This window comes from Orcinus orca, chromosome 17 (assembly GCF_937001465.1).
Source record: "Orcinus orca chromosome 17, mOrcOrc1.1, whole genome shotgun sequence".
Classification (NCBI taxonomy): Eukaryota; Metazoa; Chordata; class Mammalia; order Artiodactyla; family Delphinidae; genus Orcinus; species Orcinus orca.
Genome location: NC_064575.1, coordinates 1,806,013 through 1,830,725, shown reverse-complemented (window position 1 = coordinate 1,830,725; position 24,713 = coordinate 1,806,013). Strand labels below are relative to the sequence as shown.

The following is a 24,713-nucleotide window of genomic DNA, read 5'->3' as shown; positions in this document are numbered from 1 at the left end:
AAAAGTAAAAATGAATTATTTATATTGGGCCATTAAGACCTAAAAAAGTTTAGCTTATAGACATAACAGAAAGAGAATGCATTGATCAAAATTAACCTTTTGAGGTCTTTCTCTGTGTAAAATGAGAAAACTAAACTCAAGCATTTATAAAGCCAACTCTAAATTAAAGACTTATAAACTTATGTTTATGGGGGGGAAGGGGGAGGGGGTAAACTGGGAGACTGGGATTGACATATACACACCACTATGTATAAAATGGATAACTAATAAGGACCTACTGTAGAGCACAGGGAACTCTGCTCCATACTCTGTAATGACCTATGTGGGAAAAGAATCTCAAAAGGAGTGGATATATGTACATGTATGACTGATTCACCTTGCTGCACACCTGAAACTAACACAAACCGTGTAAATCAATTGTATTCCAATAAAAATTAAAAAAATAAAGACTTTATAATTGTAATGAATATGACTGTATAATAAGAAACTTTTATTCACCACAAGTCACCTGAGCCCATAGCAAGCAAGGATACATGCTAAGATTTAGAGATGATTTTAATAATGAAGTTGAAAAATACAGCGAGGTATCCAGAAGGGCCACGTATGCTAGGCTTCTTTTCAGGTAAGTAAGACCATGTGACTAGAAACACCAGTGGGTTGGGGGCTGAGGTGATGGGGACCACTTCCAGGCTAGGCTCCTGTATCCTGCTCTTCCAACTGGATGCGTTTTGATACCAAGACCCTGGCAGGTGGCGGAGCTACAGGACGAGCTCCTGGATCACAGTGAGGAAAGAATTTGCCTGTCTGTTCAGAACACCTATCTTGGACTGTTATATTGTGTTTGAGACATCACACTTTTGGTACTCTCTGTTATGGCGGCTTACTCACCCTAACTAATATAACGGTTAGAGAAATGAGTATTGTTATAATTAATTAATTATTTTCTCAACTGTTAAAAGCATTATTATAATTCTTTAAAATTGCTTTTATGATCTAATGGTAACGGGGGTCTATCTCAGGAACCAAGTATAGGTATCTCCTCAAAAGTTAGTGTCTTACTTATGCAAATAGAAGACGATGACTACATTAGTTCTTCCTAAGATGTCATCAAGTCCTTATTGACCACCTAATCTTGCCAGACACCATAAAGGATACAGAAAATGAAGAGACTAATTCATGCAGCTAGTACTACTTGAGTTTCCAGATTATCATGGGATCCTGTTCTAGGTGAGCATGCAGAAGTTTTAAGAGAATCCCTAAGAATCATTTAGAATTTTTGAAGGACTAATAAATCTATTAAAGAGAATAAAAGGTTTTTAAAAAGTGATGCTACCATGCTGCCTGATGGCCCATAGCTCTGCATAATGCCCTTCTCTTAGGTGTATGTAGGAAACGCTCTGCATAAAGCCCTTCTCTTAGGTGTACGTAGGAAACGCTCTGCATAAAGCCCTTCTCTTAGGTGTACGTTGGAAACGATGAATAGCATAGATGCCACTTCCTTAATCATATGGTGACCTTTTATGGTGACGATGAAGAGATATTGCATATGTAATTAAAGCCTCTAATCAGTTGAGTTTAATTTAATCAAAAGGAAAATGATCCTGGAGGAGCTGAATGAGGTAAGCCCTTTAAAGGAGATTGGAAACAGCAGGGACAACGCCCACTGGCCTTAAAGAAGCCAACATGGTGGAGAGAACCATGTGTTAGGAATGGCGGGCAGCCTCTAGGGGCCGAGGGTCTCAGAGGACTCCAAGCCTCATGTGAGATAACAGTGGAGGCCAGAACTGTGACTGCAGCTTTGTGAGACCCGAGCAGAGGAGCTGGCAAAGCCAAGCTTGGACTCGTGACCAACAGAAACTGTGAGATAATAAGCGTGTGTTGTTTAATGTCACTACATGCATGGTCACTTGCTGTACCACAATGGAAAACTAACACAGATTTTTGTACCAGAAGTAGAGTTCTGCTTTAATAAATACCTAAAAGGTGGGAGCAGCTTGGAATTGAGAAGCAGTGGGTGGAAGCTGGAAAAGTATGGGGTGAAGCACAAGAGAGGGGGCCTGGATCACATCGTAAAAGCCTTCATCAACTGGAACTGACCGTCAGCAGAAATCTGAACTTGGGGAAGCTATCTGCAAGAGAGCTCAGAAGAAAGTCAGGAACGTGTTACTGGAAACTGGAAGACAGTGTAGCAGCAGGAAGCTTGGTGAAACTTTCCTGCAGTTATGCGGAAGAAAAACCGTCAATCATTATGCATACCTGGTTACACACCTATGGAGATTTTCAGCAAAATGCTGAAGATGCTGCCTGGTTTCTTCTTGCCTCGAACATAAAATGTGAGAGGAGAGAAGGAAGGGCAGAACTTGGTGAAGAACAATCAGACATAACAAACCAGGGCTTGGCGATTCTGAATAGTCTCTGCCTCTCCAGATGCCCAAATACGATAAAAGTCGGGCGGCTCCTGAAACTTTAGCACAGAGGAAATCCTAGGTGTGTGATCTACAACCTTTCCCCCAGATCTCAGAAGGATCAAAACTTCTCGCGGAGGGTCCTTTCCAGGGATTAAGAATGTGCTCAGAGATCTCATCAGCTAAACTGGAGGGTCTCTAGGGGTCTTAAGGGTACTGTCTCCAGACACCTCAGCAGAAGGCTGAGAGAGACCTTCTCAGAAAGATCTGTGAAGTTAGCTTTTGTCCTGAAGAGTGAATGCTTTTGAGATCTATGAGAGCCCTAGGAATCACTAAGAAAGCTGTTTCAGCAGGAACACCACCAGCTTGGACCACAGAGGGACAGAGCGAATGCAGAATTAAAGGAGCCTCTTGGAATCCCTAAATTCTATTAGCAGGAAGCAGTTGATGAAATGCCTCAGGTGCAAACGTGGGTTTCCTTTCTTGAAAAAGGAAAGAGTGATTCCGAGGATCCAGAGGGTGGAGTCAAGAGCGACAGAGCCTGCAGCACGCCCCATGCTAGAAAGCAAGGAGCATTTCTTCCCTTTTTGTCATTCTTCCTTATGAGACATTACGTGCACCCGCTTCTCATCTCCCAGGTGAACGAGGTACAGAGCTATTCACCGGATTTCTCCCCATAGTGCCTATAAATTTCCCCTCTTTAATGCTCAGCGCAGGGAAATTTCTGTAACTGTTGTCTGAAAAGGGTCAGACCTTTCTGCTGCCCCAGCACAAATCTAGTTGCTACAGGGGGACAGACTTGAGGCTGCAGCCGGAGGGCTGGGCAAGGCTGCCCAACCTGAAGGACAGCCGAGAACATCTGACGATGCTCAATTCAGGAGGCTGCTCTTTAATCTGCTTCCCAGTCCTCTGCCTGGAACCGCATCTCAAATTCTCATTAACAGGGCTTCCCTGGTGGTGCAGTGGTTGGGAGTCCGCCTGCTGATGCAGGGGATGCGGGTTCGTGCCCCGGTCCGGGAAGATCCCACATGCCGCGGAGCGGCTGGGCCCGTGAGCCATGGCCGCTGAGCCTGCGCGTCCAGAGCCTGTGCTCCGCAGCAGGAGAGGCCACAACAGCAAGAGGCCCGCAAAAAAACCCACAAAAAACAAACAAACAAACAATTCTCATTAACAGGCAATCAACGTGTTTGCTGCTGAGGTGCATGGACTTCTTTCAGATCTAATTAATCACCCTTCTTCTACCAAAAAGCAATGTTTCTGTCAGCATCTCATCCTCACTGCAAACCGCTGTGAACCAGGAAGGGTGTGAGGTTTTGCAACAGCTCCTGAGTTCTCACGGGTGTATGGATGCTGGCAGAAGACACTATATTCTTGGGACAGAGACAAAGGACTTTATCAACATGGCACAGCAAACACCATGAGTATCAGCATATTTGTGTCAGATGTGTCTGCACACAATGGGTTGCATCACATGCGAGGATCCCTGAGTTTAGGGAACCTGAATTTTTTATAATGGGCTGTAGACACAACCCCCCTTTGCTCTGGAGGGAGATATCATCTCTACCTTCCAAGACTTCCAAATGGAAGGTAAGAAAATCTTCCCTTGGTTCTGAGGGAAGCACTATCTCCATTTTCTAAGTCTGCTTTCTAGGTAAACACCCTTGAAAAAATAGCCTGAAACAAAATGTGTGCTCACAAGACCTGCAGAAATGCCAAAGGGCCAGAGAGAATGTCCCCCAGAGCACGGGCACCCTTCCCATGATGCTCCTGCTGTGTCTTTTCCTTGATCTGGAAGATCTATTTCCGTGAGTCTTCAAGGGAAACATGACATGAGCTGCAGCCCTTACTTTGAAGATGCATTTCCTTCACATGTGTCACTGGGTCCCTCTGATGCCTGACACCATGATCACTTTTCACTTGAAAATCACGTCTTCCTAGCCTTCATTAGTATAAAATGATTCCTTCCCTTGTCGATTTGTCCAGCCACACACGGTTCTTTTTACCTTGGAAGCTGTCCTACCTTGACCTCCATAGACGCAAAGCCCCAGCACACACACGCCACAGACAACTTGACTTTATACTCTCCTCTTTGACAATCGCCTACCTGCTTCACTCCACTAAGACCTTGCTTCTCATACTTAACTTTTGAATCCTTAGCTCACCCTCTGTTTATGTTTTAGCCCAGTTCTCACTGACAGCTCTTCTCTTCCCCAGCTCTGGTGCCTCAGTAGCGCCTGTCTGACTTAGATGGGCTTGCAGTCCTCCCACCTGGGACCCAGCCCGGGAGGACAGCTGCCACCCACCTCATTTGGGGCCTGCAAGTGAACACAAACAGCATCAGCCTCCGTTTGCTGTAAAGCCACGATTTCTTTTTGAACATGACAGTCTTCTTCCTACTTTTAGCTTTGGGTTTGTATATATTTTACTGGTTTTACAATATTTGGCCCTGAGTTATTCATGATAGGAAGAGCACACCAAATATATTTCTCTTAAGCTAATAAAAGATAATAAAGTATAAGACATGATATTTATCATTTTATAACATAGTCCCCCATTTCCGAAGGCTACATCTACTTTTTGCAGCTAGAAGGTAACTATAAATATAATTTAATGGACAGTTTTGCATTTTGAGCTGTTTTGTTCTTCAGGTGAAAAATGCTGCAAAAATACACAACTAAACAGTGCACTATTTCTGTTTGAAGTGAGCTTGTTTCAAAGTATTTCTTAATGACGAATCATTTAACATATTAGCCACATCATCTGGGTTATACTCTAAGGCTTCAAAGGCACTAGAAACGAGTCCAGTAGAACACAGTGGACGGGAGCATTGGGCTAGTGCCTATACCATAAACACCGGTAGGAAGGGAATTCTGGCAATAAAGCAGGTTTCTGCAGTGCGTGCACTATGGAGCATAGAGTCAATCCATTAAACCCCAAATGGGATGAATGATTCTCTTACAGGAACATCCTTGCTGTGCTTTTCTGCAGCACTAATCACTTAAATCTTCTTTCACATATCAGGGGAAAAGGATGATACAGTTTGGTCAATTAAGTCACCCTTAAGGAAGTGATAAAGGAAGCAAAATATAGCAGTTGTTCTATCCACGTATATTTAAAAACAAAAACATTTGCACCTACTGGGCTTGTCTTTACGTATCCTTTGCTAACTTCCCCTTTTAACATGTAATACCCCCTTGAGTACACTTTTTGGTTATGGGATTCAGAGTCACTCATTGTCATAATTTGATGCCGTCTACAAAACGTTAGAAACTGTTCCACAATATGGAAAGACTGCTGCTTGGGCAACTGTACAAAGTGTGCTCTAGTTAAACTAGACTCATACTACAGTGGGCACCACGATGGGTGATTATGAAGAAAATGACGTTAAAGAAGATGTATTAACTTGCAAAGTATCTGTGTCCACTCACTTTACTACAAGGAAATAAAACTCTCTGGATTTCTCAGTGCTCCTGTAAAAAAGCCCTAGCTCCTGAGACAAGGAAACGTCTACAGAAAACGACAAGAATGGTAGAATGCTTGTCTTTACTTTTACTAGAGACATTTTTCTTTTCATATACCTTGAGAATTAGAACCGGAGCCTTTTGTCTAGTTACTTGTTCTCATCGGAACTGAAAGGATAATAAAACTTGCTTTATCTCCCTGAGAGGCTGAATGGTTACGGCCAGACAGTTGCCGGCTAAGGCCCCGGGTGCCAGGGAGACTGGGTGGCTCTCTCCCTGGACACATTCATTTCAAAGAGAAAGGGGCCCAGAGCTTGGAGACTCTGAGTCACAAAATTCAGAGACACCTGGGTTTATCTGGCCCTTGGAGTGACATTTACATTTTAAAAGGTTAGGTGGAGACCCAGGGCTCTTTCCATCCTGCCTCAGAAAGACAGGTTGTCTCTGTCTCCTTCTAGCAGTTGGGGGCAGTGGTTTCACGGCCCTGTGTAAACAGAGAAGCGCGTTCTCCCCCATCTGTCTTCCGGGGCGTAGCTGCCACCAGGCGTTCTCATCGCATCCCCCGCAGTCTGGGTGCGGCCACTGACACTGATGTTCCTTTGGCGGAAGAGCTGGTTGTGAGAATCAATGGAGAACTTTTTCCCATGACCCAGGTGCCTCATGTTTCTGCAATATTAATATCTATATATAAAGCACATAACCAAAGCTGGTATATTTACTATGTGCCAGACATAAAGCTGAGCTATTTACACCTATTAAATCACATCATACTTTAAAACAACTGGTTTACAGATAAGGCAACTAGAAGACAGGGCTTAGGACAACCACCAAGGACACTCACCCGGTAAGAAGTGTGGAGATAAGAAGTTTGGTTGCAGAACCCCAAGCCCTTGGTTAGATACCATGCGGCCCTTACTATCACACATGGTGATGGCCAGGATTTGGACGCTCAAGACTGACAACTTCTGTCCTCTGGTCTCCTCTTGAAACCTTAAACTAAGTTAACCCCACCTTTCTCTCCCTTTCAAGGAGATTTAACCTTTGATATCCTTCCTTTATCACCCAAAGATACAGATATAGACATAAATTAAGATTTCAGGCCTCATCTTATATTTACAGTCTTGCATAGATTTATTTATCTGAAACTATGTAAATAATCTAAACCTTTCCCAAATTCCTAGTTAGCTTTGATCATTTCTGATTTCTCACCGACAGCAAGCCTAAGGGAAACTGAATCTTGAAAATAATTACAAAGTTATTCAGATATTAGAGAAAATCAACTGATCTATCAATTGAAAAAACAATCAGCTACTTCCCATGCTTGGGCCCTGGACTGGGTGGTGAGGTCACATGGAACAATAATATCAGAAGAGCTCAGATAGTTGTTTCCTTTGACACGGCAGCGAAGTCCATCAGACAGTATCGCTCCCTGGCATTTTTGGATGATGAAATGTGCCCATTACAGTATAGCATGCTAAAAAGCAGAGAGAATAAGGAAGCTGCAGTTCCTATGAGCACAGGTGATGGCCAATCAACGCGGCTGTGAAGGCAAAAATGAAGTGCTTGGTGTGGCTCTTACAAGGTGGGGAGAGCAGACCAGGGCTGAGACGAGGCTTCTGTGAGCAGGGAATTCATTAAGCCTTCAGTCATTCTCTCAGCATACAGAGATGATGCATAGCATTGATGACACAGTTAAATAACTTCCCATCATAAGAGGCACCCAGGATTATATTAGCAAACATGGTATCACACACACACACACACACACACACACACACACACACACACACACGCACAGAATTCTGCAATGTTTTTCTTTCCCTAACCAGAATGTTGCCTTAACTCTCTGGGTATGGTCAGTAAGGATTTGTTGTATTACCACTGTTTCAGGAAAGTTTCTGTATGTCTGCTAGAGCTGTTTCCTCTGCTACAGGCTGGACCAGGAAAAATTCATTTCATTTAAAGGAACACCCATGGTATCTCTTTAAACTTAATAAAAGATAAGGGAGATGATGAACAGACACTCTCATTTCAAGATAAAGAATATGTAATTTGATTGCAATCAAAATTTAAATTGTGATGAAAATTTGCATGAATTAGAGAAATTTTAAAAAAAAACCATCTCCCCTGTATAACAAGAAAAGTAGGTAAATCTAAAGACCACAGGGAAGATAGTAAAGCAAGAGGGAGAAAGAAACAGCTGGTTTATCTCAGAAGAGGAATGGAAAAGATATTACCTCACAGAAATGAAGACGGAATTGAAACATACTGTCAAAATAGACACTGCCAACAACTCAACTAGGAGTGGAGGACGGGACTGAGAAAATGAGAGAAATAAAGTAGAAATGGATGAAGAATATAGAAGATTCAGTAGAAAATGGCAAGTATGGAGAAGAAGTAAAGGACACTCGATATGGACACCATTAGTGACCCTGAATAAGAGAAGCACAAGCACGAGGAAAAAAATATAAAGATATATTTAAAGAAAAGTTTGCAAAATGTACAATGATTTGAATCTACCAGTTAAATAGACACACTGCGTTCCAGGAATAATGGCACCGGAAGAGTCCCTCCTGAGGCCTAAGTTGATAAGCTACTAAACTTCAAAGAAAACGAGAGGATCTTTCCGTCCACTTGGCCAGGTCAGTGAAGAAGCCTCCTTAGGGAAAGAAAAACCAATTTAGCCTCAGTCACCTCGACTGAAAAATTTAACCCAAGAAGACAGTGGAGTAGTGCTCTGACAGAAACAAAAACTGTGAACTTTCTGCCACTACCAACATGCTATTCAAGAATAAAGGGTGCAGTTTAAAAATTCTGAACATGTACAAACAAATGGAAAATTATTCCCCGGAGAGTTTCCTATAGACGATACAAGAAGGTAACTTTCTGCCTGCCAGAGAAATGAGATGAATAGAAAAAGCAAACATAGATGGTGCGGGGTCTGTAGAAAACCAGACTAAAATTGAATTGGCAGTTATTGTTACAGAAGAGGATTTAAATGTTGAAAATGAAAAAAAATGAAATGAAAATGGATAAGAATAGTTGGCAGTGGTCGGGGAAAGGGGACCACCAGTAGTGTAATTACGCTAATGTCATCATCTGCTATAACCAGTTATCAAAACATTTCATTTAGTGCTAAAAATCAAGTACTTATGAAATAAATATACTAAAAATATAAAGTAATTTACTGAAGAAGGGTCATGAAGAAAAGGAAAAGTAAGACGTGTATGCATTCTCTTATTTTTCAAATTAGGGATTATATAGCTCGTATCTAGTGAAAGGGAGAATGACTGTGAATTAGAGGATTATAGTAAGGTAGACCTTCCTCAGCTAAAAGTAAGAACACGCAGGGAGTATTAAATAATACAATTTATTTATTAAAACCAATAAAAATATGACTGTAGAATTAAATCTCACATCTCTTTTTTTTTTTTTTTTTTTTTTGGCGGTACATGGGCCTCTCACTGTTGTGGCCTCTCCCGTTGCGGAGCACAGGCTCCGGACGCGCAGGCTCAGTGGCCATGGCTCACGGGCCCAGCCGCTCTGCGCATGTGGGATATTCCCGGACCGGGGCACGAACCCGTGTCCCCTGCATCGGCAGGCGGACTCTCAACCACTGCGCCACCAGGGAAGCCCACATCTCTTATTTTAATTACTACAAATGAAGTAAATTTATCTATTAAAAGAAGATGTCTGCCATATTAGTTCACTAAGCAAAACAACACTATGTAACATGTACAAAAACTATGTAAAAAAGTGATTTAGGAAAGTTGTAAATAAAAAGATGAGCAAAGGCAGACATGCCAGCCGGAAGGAATGAGATATCAGAAACGAAATATAAAATACCTGCTTATATCAGAGAAAAGTGGAAAAGGGGGAAAAAGTATCATGTGAGGCTGACAGGCACTTCAGAATAATAAAATGTGTAATCTATCACAAATAACAAGTAAGAAAACATCAACATCAATAATGGGAAATAACGGGAACGATGAGAAGAAATAAACTGACGCTTTGATTTACATTTTCTTTCCATGGCAGACCGAGTGGATAAAACCCAAGTAACAACATAGGAGATTGTGTCCTTTCTTCCACTCCAGGAACACGTTTTGCTAGATTTCAGTTGTGTAATCTTCACTTGCATTGCTGCCTGTCACCTACTTCGACATGCAGCCAATAACGGCCCATAACTAATACTCTCAGCAAACCTGTGAAATACTTTGACAAATTGACACAGAATATACAGTAAAAGGAGGTTGCTGTGCAAAGGAAATCCGACACACAGAATTCTTGTGAGTGTGGGAATGCTCAGATGTATCTCTAGGAAGTTCCTGGATCTAGAATAATAACCTGGAACAGTGTGTGCTCTCACACAGGCAAGCCTGGGTTTGAATTCTGGTATCAGAAGAGACATTGAACAACGAGGTGACCGTCTGAAAATGAGTACCGGCTAAAGGGAGTGTTTGGACTCCACTGCCACAGTGACACTCGGAAGAGGGAAGATAGGAGGCGTCTGTTTTCTAAAAGAAGGTTTAAAAAATAACTAATACACACGTACTCCTATCCCCATCCTAGCTATAAGAATCATATCTAAACATATAAGAACACCCTGGTGACTTTTAACAATTTTATGGCTAATCTGGATGAAAGCAGAAAATATTCTAATCAAAATGCAGTGGCAGAAAGTTGGGAATATCAGCTAATACACTGGAGTGGAGAAGCAGATACAAGTACTTTCTGTCAGACGGAAACAAACCGATGGAATTTAAGACAATTAAATGTGAAAGTATTCACTCACTCTTAAAATGTTCACTACATGAGTAAGGGTGGGGTAATCTATGATGGCAACAGTTTTGAAAAAAATAAGTAGTTGCCTGAAAGATTAATATAAGTAGATGATTTGATGTAAGTGTCAGAAGTGTTGACTTTATTCTCCACCATATTCATTAAATATAATGCTTACAACAAGGGGAGTAACAGACCTCTTGTGATCTGTGTGGTCTGCTACATTTGAAACAATGAATGCTAAGTAATTTAGATGGATTCACGTTTCTGGGGTCCAGTACTTAGTCATGTCAGTAACTGTAATTCTGCTCAAAATCCTTTACCTCCATGACGCTGGGGTCCCCCCCATCTGCAAGGTGGGGTCAGAGAACTTAACACTTACGTGTGACGTGGGATTAAATAGGATAAGTTAAGAGCTTAGGAACAGACCATGGTTATTGTCATTATTCTGGATTCATAGTTTAATAGGGAAATGGATCAATTAAAGTATGCTCCGAAAAGTTCAACAAAAATGTTGAAGATTCTGGAAAGCAAGTGCCAAATTAAACAGCTAAAGAAACTGAGTATGTTTAGGTCATAGAAGAAAAGACCTAGAGGAAGAAATATGTCTTTGATTATATGAAAGTCTCCACACGGAAGAGAGAGAAACCTTCGTGTCCTCCAGAGGACACCATGGTGTCACTGAGTAGACAGTGCCTGGAACATGACTTCCTGTCATTTTAAGGAAACTTTTAAATAATGCACTTTGTGAATAGAAAGGGCTAACTTACAAATAAAGGGAGTTAGGTGTGAAATAAGTCTCGTTAGCTAGAAATAGAGGATCAGGTTACACAACACAGAAGGTCTTCCTCAGGACTAGAATCCGATAGCTCAATAAAGTGGCATCAATACTGCTTCGGACGACTTAAGCTCAAAATTATTAAACTGGGCTTTCCTGGTGGCGCAGTGGTTGAGAATCTGCCTGCTAATGCAGGGGACACGGGTTCGAACCCTGGTCTGGGAGGATCCCACATGCTGCGGAGCAACTAGGCCCGTGAGCCACAACTACTGAGCCTGCGCGTCTGGAGCCTGTGCTCCGCAACAAGAGAGGCCGCGATAGCGAGAGGCCCGCACACCGCGATGAAGTGGCCCCCGCTTGCTACAACTGGAGAGAGCCCTCGCACAGAAACGAAGACCCAACACAGCAAAAATAAAATAAATAAATAATAAACTCCTACCCCCAACATCTTCTTAAAAAAAACAAAAACTGATTAAACTTTCTAAGAATAAGTACTACCATGATAACTCTCCTAACTGGCCTTCACCTCATTCTCTGAGAGAATTTCAAGTATCACATTCCCTCTCCCAGACTTAAAATGACCTCCAGGGCCATTTTGCTCATCCTAGAGAAGCTGACCAGTTGATATGTAGCCAGAGTGAGCCTGAGAAGAAACAGAAATTCTTGATACATGAGCAGATGAAACATTCCGTTAGAGCTGCAAAACAGAGTTATCAAGGCTACTTGCTATTATTGGCGAAGAGAAGTGGTTTCCTGCCAGAGGTGAGGAACTCGATCATCACACAAAAGGAGAGAAAATACATCGATTCTAGTGTGAGGCACTGAAATTCAAATGACAACAGCTTCCACGCTAACGTGGCTGCAGGGCGATACTTTTATAACAAATGTTGAGGACAGTTCGGTGAGATATAACCATATATATATATACTTATAACCATGAACATCATTACTGACTCAGTATTTCTACTGTTAGCAATTTTCTAAGGAAATTATCAGAAATTCATATGAACAAGCACACACAAGGCTATTTATTGAATCAATGTTTGGGAGGGTGAAATAGAAAAATTAATTTATATTAATAGAAGATTGCACCTACATACTTTGATAGTACCACTGAAAATGAGATTTTTGAAAGAATATAGGAAAAGCTCACAATAAGGCAATTGACTATAATTTTTAAAGTTATGAGAAAAATAAAATCTCAAGTAAATATTACATAATGTATGATATATACACAAAATGCATATTAATTTTTTAAACATGATAAGATCTGTATGTTGAGATTATGAGACCCATATTTCTTCTTTCTCTTTTGAAGAATTTTTAAATTTCTCATAGTGAAAACATCTATTTTTAAATAATTACATAAAAATTATTTTAAGTATTTCTTTTCATAGAGAGAAAAATTGTGAAAAGCTGGTATATATTTTTATGTTAAAATGATGTGGGGCTTCCCTGGTGGCGCAGTGGTTGGGAGTCCGCCTGCCGATACAGGGGACGCGGGTTCGTGCCCCGGTCCGGGAAGATCCCACATGCCGCGGAGCGGCTGGGCCCGTGAGCCATGGCCGCTGAGCCTGCGCGTCCGGAGCCTGTGCTCCACAGTGGGAGAGGCCACAACCGTGAGAGGCCCGTGAACCAAAAAAAAAAAAGAAAAATGATGTGAAGAACGGCAGCTTGTGAAAATTCTGAAAGTGTTTGCGTGGAGCAGAAGGGGGCAAATCCAGGACACATACAAAGGAAACTGCATTTCTTGATTACTATATTGAATATTTTTTTTTATATTCTGTAACTTCATGCTTATGAGATACTCAGATGTTTTAATATAATTAAATTGTATCTAAAGAGGAAATAAGTTATTGTAAGCCTAAAATAATTGTAATTTAATTTTTATTAAAGTTCAGATAGGATTCCATGCTACAAGTTTGAGGATTCAAAAGCATTTTGGGGAATGCAGAGCATTGGGTTAACAAATAACTTTTAACAATGAGATGAAAGTGAATACTTACATATAAGTTATCAAAAATTTTGACTTAAATTTGTACTTATTCTCTATTAGTTCTATTTACTACTAACAACAAAAACCTTGACATGTTTGATTTAATAATTCTAAGGATTATTGAATTATAAACCTTGGATTATAAATGTTGTTATAGGACACTGTATTTTCGGGGATTTAAAATCTATTGTAGGAACAGTATGTGTTTACTTAAAGTCGTATGTGAAGCTTGCCAGTTATTGTCTTGTTAAAACTAACTCACTGACTAGAACCTCACTGCCTTATTTTATGGCACCAAAGAGATGTAAATTACACTGAAGTTGCTCTTAAACTTATGATTATAGGTTATGAAATGCATTCTCTAACAAATATTAAAATTGATACTTTTTTCAATTCCAGTGAAAACAACCTAACCTTACATTTTAAAGAACATTTAGAGAACAGAAAAACAACAGAGAAAACCAACAAAGCCTACAGTTGGTTCTTCCAAAAGATCGACATAATTGACAAGTACGTGCTATAGTGCTGAAGCAAAAAGAGAGAAGATTCAAATAAGTTAATCAGAAATGAAACGGGGCTGTTACTACCGATTTGACAGAAATAAGAAGTGTTGTAACAGAGTGCCATAAATAATTGTAGGCGGGTACACTGGATAACGTAGGTTAAATGGGAGAATCCCTAGAAACACACAAACTGCCAACACTGGATGGTGAAGAAACAGAAAATCTGAAGAGACGTGTAAATAGTAAGGAGACTGAATCGGGAATCAAAACCTCCCCAAAGAGACAAGTTCAAGACAAGATGGCTTCACTGGTGAATCCTACGTAAGATTTAAAAAACATGAGCACCAATCTCTCTCGAATTCTTCCAAAAAATTGCAGAGGAGGGAATACCTCCATTCTATGACGATAGCATTACTCTGATATGAAAGCCAGATAAAGAACCTATAAAAAAAAGAAAACTAAATACTGATACTTTGATGAATTACAGATGTAAAACTCCTCAACAGACTACTAGCAAACAGAATTCAGCATCGCACCAGACCTACCTGTGAGGCTGCTTCCTGCTACCTCCGTGAAAACCGTAGTGATTTTTTTCCACCTTTTCACTCACATGTTTAACACTTGGTATCTAGTTAAAATTCTGTACATTAAATCCTCTCTGTTCAAATAACTGGAGTGGCTTCTGCCTCTTGATTGAACTCTAAATGATGCTTTCTTGTAAAGACTTTGCTGCTATTCAGAGTGAATGGAAGCTATTGGCGAGTTCTTGTGAAAGGAGGATTTCTCATCTCTCTACCCCCAGTGAGTGATGTGACATACATCAGAAACCACTTTTCAAGTCCCTATAAAAGGTTTAGCAGAAGAGCTTCTCCACATGGAAACCCGAAGAGGTTTTAATTGAACTGCCTTAAATCGTCAAAAAAAAAAAGCTAACAAGGGTTAATTTCTGTTTTCCTTCTTCCAGCCACAGCTGCATCTGTTCCAGATCCCCTTTCCTTCTAATGTATTATCATAGAATATTGAATATTTATTAACTTCTAAATATACTACATCATTTTATCTAGAGGAAAACTTCTCCCCAACATCTCTATTTATCTTTAAACATTACATTACCATAATCCTTTAAGCTTTTTATTAAGTACTAATTTTTTGTTATATTTTGCATATGCTTTGAAACATGTACTGCATTTATTGTTTTGCTCATGGATACTATTATACAGAGTGTAAGAAATACAAATCATTTTCATTTAAAAAACCTTATAGTTTCTGTCATTACAACAAATCCATATTAAGCATGTCCATTTTATTTATTCTCCTAAATCTGCCTGTTGTTTAAACTGTGATTAAAATTAACTCATGCCTCAGTAGGTAGGATCATGTAATTAAAATGCAAATTTCAGTATAGGTCATTGCTCATTGCATAGTGAAAAATAACTACATGTGTTGTCATGACATTCTACTATATGTCCATTTGTTAGAATATACTTTGAGGCTGGCTTGACAAACTAATTCTCCCTCTAGATTTATAACTCATTTTTGAGGATGAAATCAAAGTTAATGAACCAGAAAAGTTTCCACATTTGGTGAAAAAAAATTTTCTTGATTCCTTGCTATGGAAATGGCATGAGGCTCCTGCTATGAGAATTGTAGGCATTCTAAGCTAGACAGAATGGATCTCCTTCAAATTCAATAACATCAAGTGCTGCTTTTCTGTAGTATTTCAGAAATACATTGGCATTTTTTCAAAACATAATTAAGACAAAATTTATTTAAAACTGTAAGAATTGCTATGTCACAAAAAATCATCTAGATTTTCTTATTTTTGTGTAATAAGTTATATGTAATATGTGATTATTTTTGTCTTATTTTAAAAATTATTTTTAGAACTTAAAAAAAATTTTAATTTTATTTTTGGCTGCATTGGGTCTTCATTGCTGTGTGTGGGCTTTCTCTAGTTGTGGTGAGCGGGGGCTACTCTTTGTTGCAGTGCGTGGGCTTCTCATGTGGTGGCTTCTCTTGTTGTGGAGCACGGGCTCTAGGCACACGGGCTTCAGTAGTTGTGGCACGTGGGCTCAGTAGTTGTGGCACGTGGGCTCAGTAATTGTGGCTCGCGAGCTCTAGAGTGCAGCCTCAGTAGTTGTGGCGCACAGGCTTAGTTGCTCTGTGGCATGTGGGATCTTCCTAGAACAGGGCTCGAACCCGTGTCCCCTGCATCGGCAGGCGGTTTCTTAACCACTGTGCCACCAGGGAAGTCCTTCAAGTTTTTAATGTTAATAAATAATATCTACTTTTAAGTTAATAAATAATATCTATACAAATGTTCATTAAAAATAAGTCAAACATACAGAATATGTAAAATAAAACATGAAAATTGGATCTTCACTCTCCTCTAGATCTTCACCCTTCTCTGGAGACATTCGGGGGTAACCATCTCGTAGAAATCATCCTAAACCTTTACAAGAAATGTTTGCACATAGGCCTAAAAAAGCCCCAACAGATGGATTCATTGTGTGGGTGAGTGGTTTATTTTTGAACCTTAATTTCTGTACATGTAGACCTATTTGAGTATAGTGGTATTATAATCTACAGAGTGACTGTAACAAATGTATGTAATCATTTCTATATTGGTGGGACAATTGTCTATATCTTCCTATTACATGTAAATTTTTTTCTGCTAACATCCTTTAAAAAAGAACGTTGAGCCCAATGAAATGTACAATTTAAATTTTGGTACTTAATATAAAACTGCCCTCCAAAAATTTTGTAACCATTCATACTCTCACCAAGAGTATTATATGAGAATGTCTGAAGATTTAAATGTATTAAAGGTTGTTATAAACATTAATACATCAATTAAATCTGATGATATCTGTGCTTCACAAAATATCTGTATTCACCAATTCATTAAGATATGGAGAATATAGCTAAAATTTAGCTTTGTACATTTTCTGTCTTCTTATGTATTTGCCTGACCATAATGAAATCATAAGCAATTGAATTCACACTATTTCATTTGCATTTTCAAATACATATTGCAATTTATCAATGTCCTCTATAAGGGATACATTCTCGGTAATGAATACAAGAGCTCAGGGAAGTTATTCTTTTCTTTTGTTGCAAGAGACTCCTTTCGTCTGTTCTAAATCTCAAAATCAAGGCAACATAAACTCAGGACGTCGTGAGCCGTCCACACTGCCCTGCAGCTCTGCCCTCACCACAGGCTTAGCTTCAGCCAAGCCTTTCTTAACGCTTCCAGACTCAGAAAGCACACATTGGAATCACGCTAGACCAACACTTTGAGAGTGGCCTGAGACTTTGCAGTGGTTCTCTCATTACCACCAGACACCCACCCTAGACTCATCTTGCACCTGAATTTTGATGAAGACATGGCTCCCCTTTCCCCAGTTTTGGATCAGGCCCCTCCCTGCATTAAATGCGCAAGAGCAGCCTCGGAAGCCTGAGCAATCCTGCCGGTGTTTTCTTCCTCTGCACTGGGCTTTCCGACATCACGCTGACTGTTGTTTCAACCTCTCCAGAAAGTGAGCTCTGAGCCTACGCCACTTGCATTTATGAACCACATCTGATCCAAGTTACCCGCATCTCCGTGTGCAGCTGAGACCCTCACGGGGGCCTGGAGCCACTGACCATGACTCACTGCTCTGATGCCCTCCTGGACACCCTTGTAGAGAAGGTTAGGAGTCTTGGCTTCGTGCTCAGTTAACACAGAGGACGAGTCGTATTCATACAACGAGGCGCAGACAACAGATCCCATTCAATGTCACAGACGTCCTCACAGACGGTGCGGTGGGCAGTGTCACTGTGTGTCCAACTTAGGTTTACAGACAGACGCTTTACCAGGTTCTCGCGCATCTTCTTGAGGTGCTGTATTCTTGTACAATAACGTGTATGTTTCACCCTTTATTGAAAATAGTGGCTACTTATTCCCTGCTCTTCACTTTGCCATTGGCACCTAATGAACTTTCGTGGAGAGTCTTCCGGACAGGTGCCAGGTGAGGCAGCTCACCCTCTTGATGGCGGGTCACTGTCGCACTGACGGGACGTGCAGGCTGCTTCGGGTCGCTCGGGGGCGTGGCTCTGCTTGTCCTCATCAGGCTCCGGGGCTGGCATGGTTCTTTATCTCAAGACATATGGACACGCTTAGCCACCGTCTCTCTTCACACGCCGCCTCTCACACGTTTCCAGTCTTTCTGCAGAACGTCCCTTTTTTGGAGCTTCTCATTCTAAACTTCAACCCTTACATTATCTTTCATAGTCTCACCCCTTTCTGTATGTGCTGCATTCTGATGATACTCTCAGATGTGCTATTTCCAATTACATATTTTATCTTCATTTGTATCTGTTCTATTATTCAATTGGTTAATTGATTATAATTTCAAATATACTCATATTTTGTTCATTTTTGAACTTCTGTGGGGTTCTTTTGCAAATCCACATTTTTGGACACCATCTCCTGTTCTGGACTTACAGTTTCCACTCCCTTATTTTTTAAAAAAACACAACACATGATAAGTAAAAATAGTTGTGGACTGTTCTTTAATGTCCACACTATGCTTTCCCTTCTCATGGTTTATTTGTTCATATGGTTAATACGTCTGATTAAAATCTCTTCTTCCGTGAGGTGGTCTTACTGAGAGTCTCATGCCCCCTGGAATGGGAGGGGGTCCCTGAAGAGCTGGTCCCCAGCACTGGCCCCTGCTGCGCACAGTGACTTTTTCCAGTTCCAGATCCCTTTGTGTTTTGCTTTTATTTTAATTTCTCTGGTTGGGGTACATGTATCACATGGGCGGCACAAAATCAAAACCAAATCCCAGGGGCTTCCCTGGTGGCGCAGTGGTTGGGAGTCCGCCTGCCGATGCAGGGCACACGGGTTCGTGCCCCGGTCCGGGAGGGTCCCGCATGCCGCGGAGCGGCTGGGCCCGTGAGCCATGGCCGCTGAGCCTGCGCGTCCGGAGCCTGTGCTCCGCAATGGGAGAGGCCACAGCAGTGAGACGCCCGCGTACCGCAAAAAAAACAAAAAAAAAAACAAAAAAAAAAAACAAATCCCATAGGAAGCAGAAGAGTTCTGTTCTAATGTATCTTGGATGATGTCTTTTTGGTTTTGTTTGAGACCTAGAGTATCACAGATATGAGGGGACTTAAATACTTTAACATTATGTCTCAGTTATTTAATAAAAAGCATATGTATAAACATACATATTTATATCAAATCTGAGCTTCAGAGAACACTACATGAAAATTAAGTTAGGAAGAAGTTTGAGATGAAAGCAACTAGTCCAAGGTAAGAGTCCTGTCTGAGTGCTGAATCTGGATGAGAAATGAGATTATGTATGATTTTCATTTTTATTCCTTAACATGGCTCAGATTTTAAGTAGAGGATGTACCTTGATCTCCTAATGCATCGCTCTCACACTATGCAGGTGAGTTTTTCCTGTTATGCATATACATGAATGTCGAACTATAAACTAATCCTATTTCCTGAAAGACTTCATTAACGTGGTGGAAAGTAGTGAGGGAAAAATCTATTAACTCCCGCTTTCAGTTATTAAAGTGCCAAGAAGAATTCACTATAATTTCATAATCGTGAGATACTAAGATATTTGAAATAAAATTTCACTCTAATAATAACATTAAAAGGCTAGCAAATAAAAACCCATAAATGATTATGCTTATCTGTGTTTATTATGTATGAGTTAGAATATTAAACAGGTTTTATTATGATTTGTCCTATATGCAAGCTTTTTCAGATTCTTATGACTTCGCTCCGTGTTATTCAAAACCTAGATACATGCAGAGGTGGCGAGGACTGTCCCAAGTCACTGAAGGGCGTGTGTAGGAAGTGTTCCATGTCGTTGCCATTATAAATAAAGCATAGCTCTGGCGTAGTCAGGGTTATGAAATATTCACAGTAATTAAATTACACTAAATATTAATACTTCAGGGCTTCCCTGGTGGCGCAGTGGTTGAGAGTCCGCCTGCCGATGCAGGGCACACGGGTTCGTGCCCCGGTCCGGGAAGATCCCACATGCCGTGGAGCGGCTGGGCCCGTGAGCCATGGCCACTGAGCCTGTGCGTCCCGAGCCTGTGCTCCGCAACGGGAGAGGCCACAACAGTGAGAGGCCCGCGAACCGCAAAAAACAAAACAAAACAAAAAACACTTCACATGTTTAGGGTCTAAAGGGCAAGGGAAGTGATAACACAAATATTAGAGTCATTTTTAAGGAAATATTCTTCATTCATATTTTTGGCAAGGATTCCCCAAATGAGTAGGTCTACATTTTCATTTATCTGTGACTATGAAACGACCCTGTCTAGTCCTGGGCCTGGCACTCTTCCCTCACGGCTGAGGCTTCTATTTGAATAATTTATCCTTAATGACTTTTCCCCTCTGCTTTAGCCCTGCGGAACTGTTAAACTGTTTTTTCCAGATGTCACCTGTGCAGTCCCAGCCTCAGAATCACCTGGGACGGGATGGGAGCAACAAAGCCAGTTTCCCAGGCATCATCCCGGAGCTAGTGCATCAGATGCTCTGGGCTGGAGCCTGGTCTCTGCGCTGTGAACAAGGCCCCAAACACACCCATACTGCTGTGTGTCTACCCAGAGCACCGGCTGGCTCAGGCGCGGGGCCCGAGGAGGCGTGCCGGGTACCCGGGGCCACACCAAGGGGAAGACAGGTCAGAGCTGTAGGCGCAGCGCGCTCTCCAAGGCTCTGATCACTCCTAGCTCGGTCACACGTGGCTCTGCGGGCAGCCTGGGCATCGTTAATGATACAACTTATACCAGAACATAAATCCTCTACTGCAAAGAACACACTTAAACACTTAATACACTAATGCAAATAATGGCATATATTAAGAAATTTACATTTGTTACCATTTACTTTTCAAAAATAAACATGTGAGATAGTTAGACTTACACAAATGCTACAGATGAGGGAGCTGAGGCTTAGATAAGAAAAGCAACCTAGTTTTGACAAGCTGAAGATTATTTTTAAAATTTTACCATGGAAATTAACTTGCGCCGGGTGTACCATCTATGAATCAATATCGCAGGTGTTTAGATTTTGATCAGTGGTTGCAAACTGAGGTTGATGTCAAGTGTCAGACGTCTGTGTCCAGCCATGGGTTCCCTGCCACTGTCACACATGCCAGACAGGGTGACTCTGAGTCCACAAGCTGAACCTGCGCTTCCTTTTCTTATTCTGATTAATGCTTATATTATGTTTACGGAAGCAATTAAAGTTAAGTTTAGCAAAATAAAATTATAAGTGGAACCAGTTATTTTCATAATCAATTATTTTATTCTAACATCAATTATTAGTCCAATAAGTCAACTAAATTCTTAGCTTGGTTAATCGGACATTATTTTCATTCCACACATTAATTTAGACTCATTTTCAACACCATCAGCCAATTTTGAAAATTCCCTTTAACTTTTAGGTCAACTAAACACAGGTCTCCCAAATGTTTAAGATACAGTAAAACTGTCTTATGTAAACAGCTGTCAAAGTTCTTCAGCACTGCGTTCAGATAAATACAATTGTTTTGTCAAAATAGTTTTGATTTAATTCACTTAGCTCAAAAGCTTTTCTTATTAGTATGATTAGAAAAACCAGGTATATTATATAATATGAAAGAAATCTAATAAATTATGTATTTTCCTGAAGATGGCAAATGACAGTACCAATTATTTCCACATAAAAGTAAATGCAATCAAGATTATCTTCTATTAACGTAATAGATAAAATGAAAGAAACCTACGACTCGGCTTTGCGAGTGTTTCTCCATCTTACCTGCTGGTTTACAGGGAAGTTTCTGTTGATTTTTCTAATCTGTAATAATAAATAAACAATAAAAGTGAGAACACAAGATCCCCCAAATTTTATGAGAATCTATTTTTAGTGAGTTTATGTAAACTGATACTTACGTTGACTTACTAAAATCATTGCATATCTAACATGAATTACGAACTTTTTTTATATTTTGACTATCAAAATTATCGCAAATTTCATATAGAAACATTTTGGAAGGATTTCCATCTAATAATTTTCTCTTTATGAGAAATGAAAAGCCTATGTTTCCATAAAATGTTAAGTGAGAATCTGCTGAGAATAAGGAGTACCTTTGCCGCGCGGCATGCGGGATCTTAGTTCCCCAACCAGGGATCGAACCTGTGCCCCCTGCAGTGGAAGCACAGAGTCTCAACCACTGGACCGCCAGGGAAGGACCTAGAGTAACTTTTTATAATTTATTTTTTCACTTTGAAATCATATTATACTCGATCTGTTTTAACACTTAAGAGAACAGAAGAAATGGAATATTCAAACACTAAAGGATAATGTACACGTACCGAAATAGTTTTAGTCAGGACCTCAAATAAAATAAACATTTACTTTAAGACAATTTATTGGCACGTCATAAGAATTTAAAATAAGTCTTCAGAGAAAGAGTTTCCTCTGTATTGTCATGTAAACAAACTTTAAAAGCCGAATGAAAATGAGTATCAGATTTAGACAAATGACCTTATAATACAAAAAATCTTTGTTCAACAGAACTTTTACTAATTAAAACCAATTATTATCTTTCATTGGTTTTCTAGAGAAGCTTAAATGATGCTCCCTGTGTGATATACTCTTACATCAGACTAAACACAGACTGTTTTCACTTAGAATATGTTTTGTTGAATTATTTTGGTTTTCCTTTTTTAGTTTTATTTCCCTTTGTTTTACTGATAAACGTGAATTAAGAGGAAATTTGATGAACGTGAGGCACAAAGTTGGAGGCACAAATGGCTCATGTATGAGAACAGACTTACTGGCAGGATATATGTCACTTAAAATGTGAAAGAAAATAAAATTTGAGCATAGGTGTGTGATCTCTGCAGGGTCATGCACAAATATCATATCCTTCTAACATTGCTACAATCATTTCCAAGTAGTTTTCGCTCTGGTGAGGAATCAGTGCAGGAAATCTCCAGAACTATCGGTGCCTTCAGCTAAAATCAGGATAGTCTGGAGATGGGCAGAGAAGAGCAGACCCCTAAGCATGTTTCACTACCAGTCCAAAAATTCATATTGAATACTTCGTGGAACTATGCTTTTTACTAGTTTTTAAGGATTGCTATAAAATCCTACCAGCATTTTATGTGGACCACTGTCTTAGAGTGAGTACTATCTAGCTGTGTATGTTTTAGCTCCCCTAACATGTAATTTTAGTTCTATGAAGGACATAACATGTATGACTGAAGGTAAATAAACGACACTTCTTGGCACAGTATTTACTTAAAACGACGTTCAATGGAGACTGGTTTTCACGATCAAGCCTCTGCCATCGAATTTGCTTCAATGGGCTCCTCCAGGTTAGTTCAAGAAAATAACACACAGTGCTCCGATTTCTATTTTTTTCTGAATCATACTGGAACATCTCCTTCTAAATAGAAAATCACAGTACCTAAATGAACTAGACAGATATTTTCTGATTTATAGCACAAACACACGCGCACATACCACATTGGTAACATACAGCTCTAGGTTTTTAGGGTGGGAACAATGTGGCTAATCCGGGTTCATAGAGTCCAACCAGAGAATATGTTGAACAATTTAAAATTGAGATTAAAAACGGTAACCTGAACAAAATTCTTCATTAAAATGGGTGAAAGGATCAAAAGAAAACAAATGAATTCTTTTAAGTTACCACGGTGTGAGCAAGAAAGAAAGAAAGTTGAGGTTTCTTTACAACCCTTGCTTAGAGGTAGCAAGGTACAGATGTCAAGCGGTGCACCGCTAAAAATGGTCTTTTTCTGATTTTTCCCTTCTATCACTTAGCATTATCTAATACTGTTTATTTTATTTTAACTTATTTTTGTATTATGATTCCCCAGAAAACAAGAGCACGAAGTCATTGATTTCTGTCTGTTTCATTAAATACATCACTTCTAGCACCTAGACGTCGGCCTGGGTCTTAGTAGGGGCAAAATCAATATTTGTTGAACAAGTGAAGAGACAGAATATCTCAGAACAGAGTCAAACTCTTGTATTTGACCTCTAGCTTAGTCTTGAATGCAAGTTACTTCTAAAAAGAAAAAATCTAAATTCCTAGCTTTGAATGTCTATAGTAATTGTAATGGCTTCGATACCTAGAGTTTATACCATAATGGGAAGGAAAAGAATGCTGATGATTTAAAAGCAAGTTCTCACCTCAGAGGAAGACTAATTCCTCGGTGGATACAAAAATACAGAGGTTGGGGGGGGGGCGAGGGATCTGGCCTCCTGCAACTTGTCGCCTTAGGTCAAGTCTTGAGGGACTGGACACAGAAAAACAGTCTGGGGGTCCCAGTGGAGAGAGCTCTGGACTCTTCCCCCGGTGCTCATGGAATCCCCATGTCAAGGGTGGTTTCCAAATGACGGGAGAGCTGAAGGCAGAGGATGTGTTTCCATCTGCAGGAGAGGCTCCGAGATGTCTCCTGCCTGCGAGGCTGGTGAGAAAATCCTAGCAACGCTGGAGGACTAGACGCAGCTTGCTGAGCTGTGAGCTGGAGACGCCAGTGGGACCACACACGTCAGAGCATCAGAGACCACCGTGATGCTTGGCCACCCGGGAGGAACGTCTCCGCAGGGAGTTTACGGGGATGTGGTCTCCGCAGGGTGAGGTGGGGCGGGGTCCCCTCTGTACAGAACTCGGGGTATAGCCTGGCTCTGGCTTGGCTCTCACCAACCCCCCACCCCCTGCCCACCTGCTGGCTCCCTCTCTCCCACCCTCCCTCGCTCCCTCT

At 40.6% G+C, this 24,713-nt stretch overlaps 1 protein-coding gene across 2 annotated transcripts in view; it reads right to left on the bottom strand.

Moving 5' to 3' along the window:
* SNTG1 (syntrophin gamma 1) overlaps positions 1-24,713 on the bottom strand; it is a 473,934-nt gene that overhangs the window by 75,075 nt on the left and 374,146 nt on the right. The window contains exon 13 of one of the 2 annotated variants that reach the window (XM_004275023.3): positions 21,736-21,774. The exons of the other annotated variant lie outside the window; for it this stretch is intronic. Coding sequence (XP_004275071.1) covers positions 21,736-21,774 — 39 coding nt within the window. The remainder of the gene's footprint in view (positions 1-21,735; positions 21,775-24,713) is intronic. 2 annotated transcript variants of the gene reach the window in all.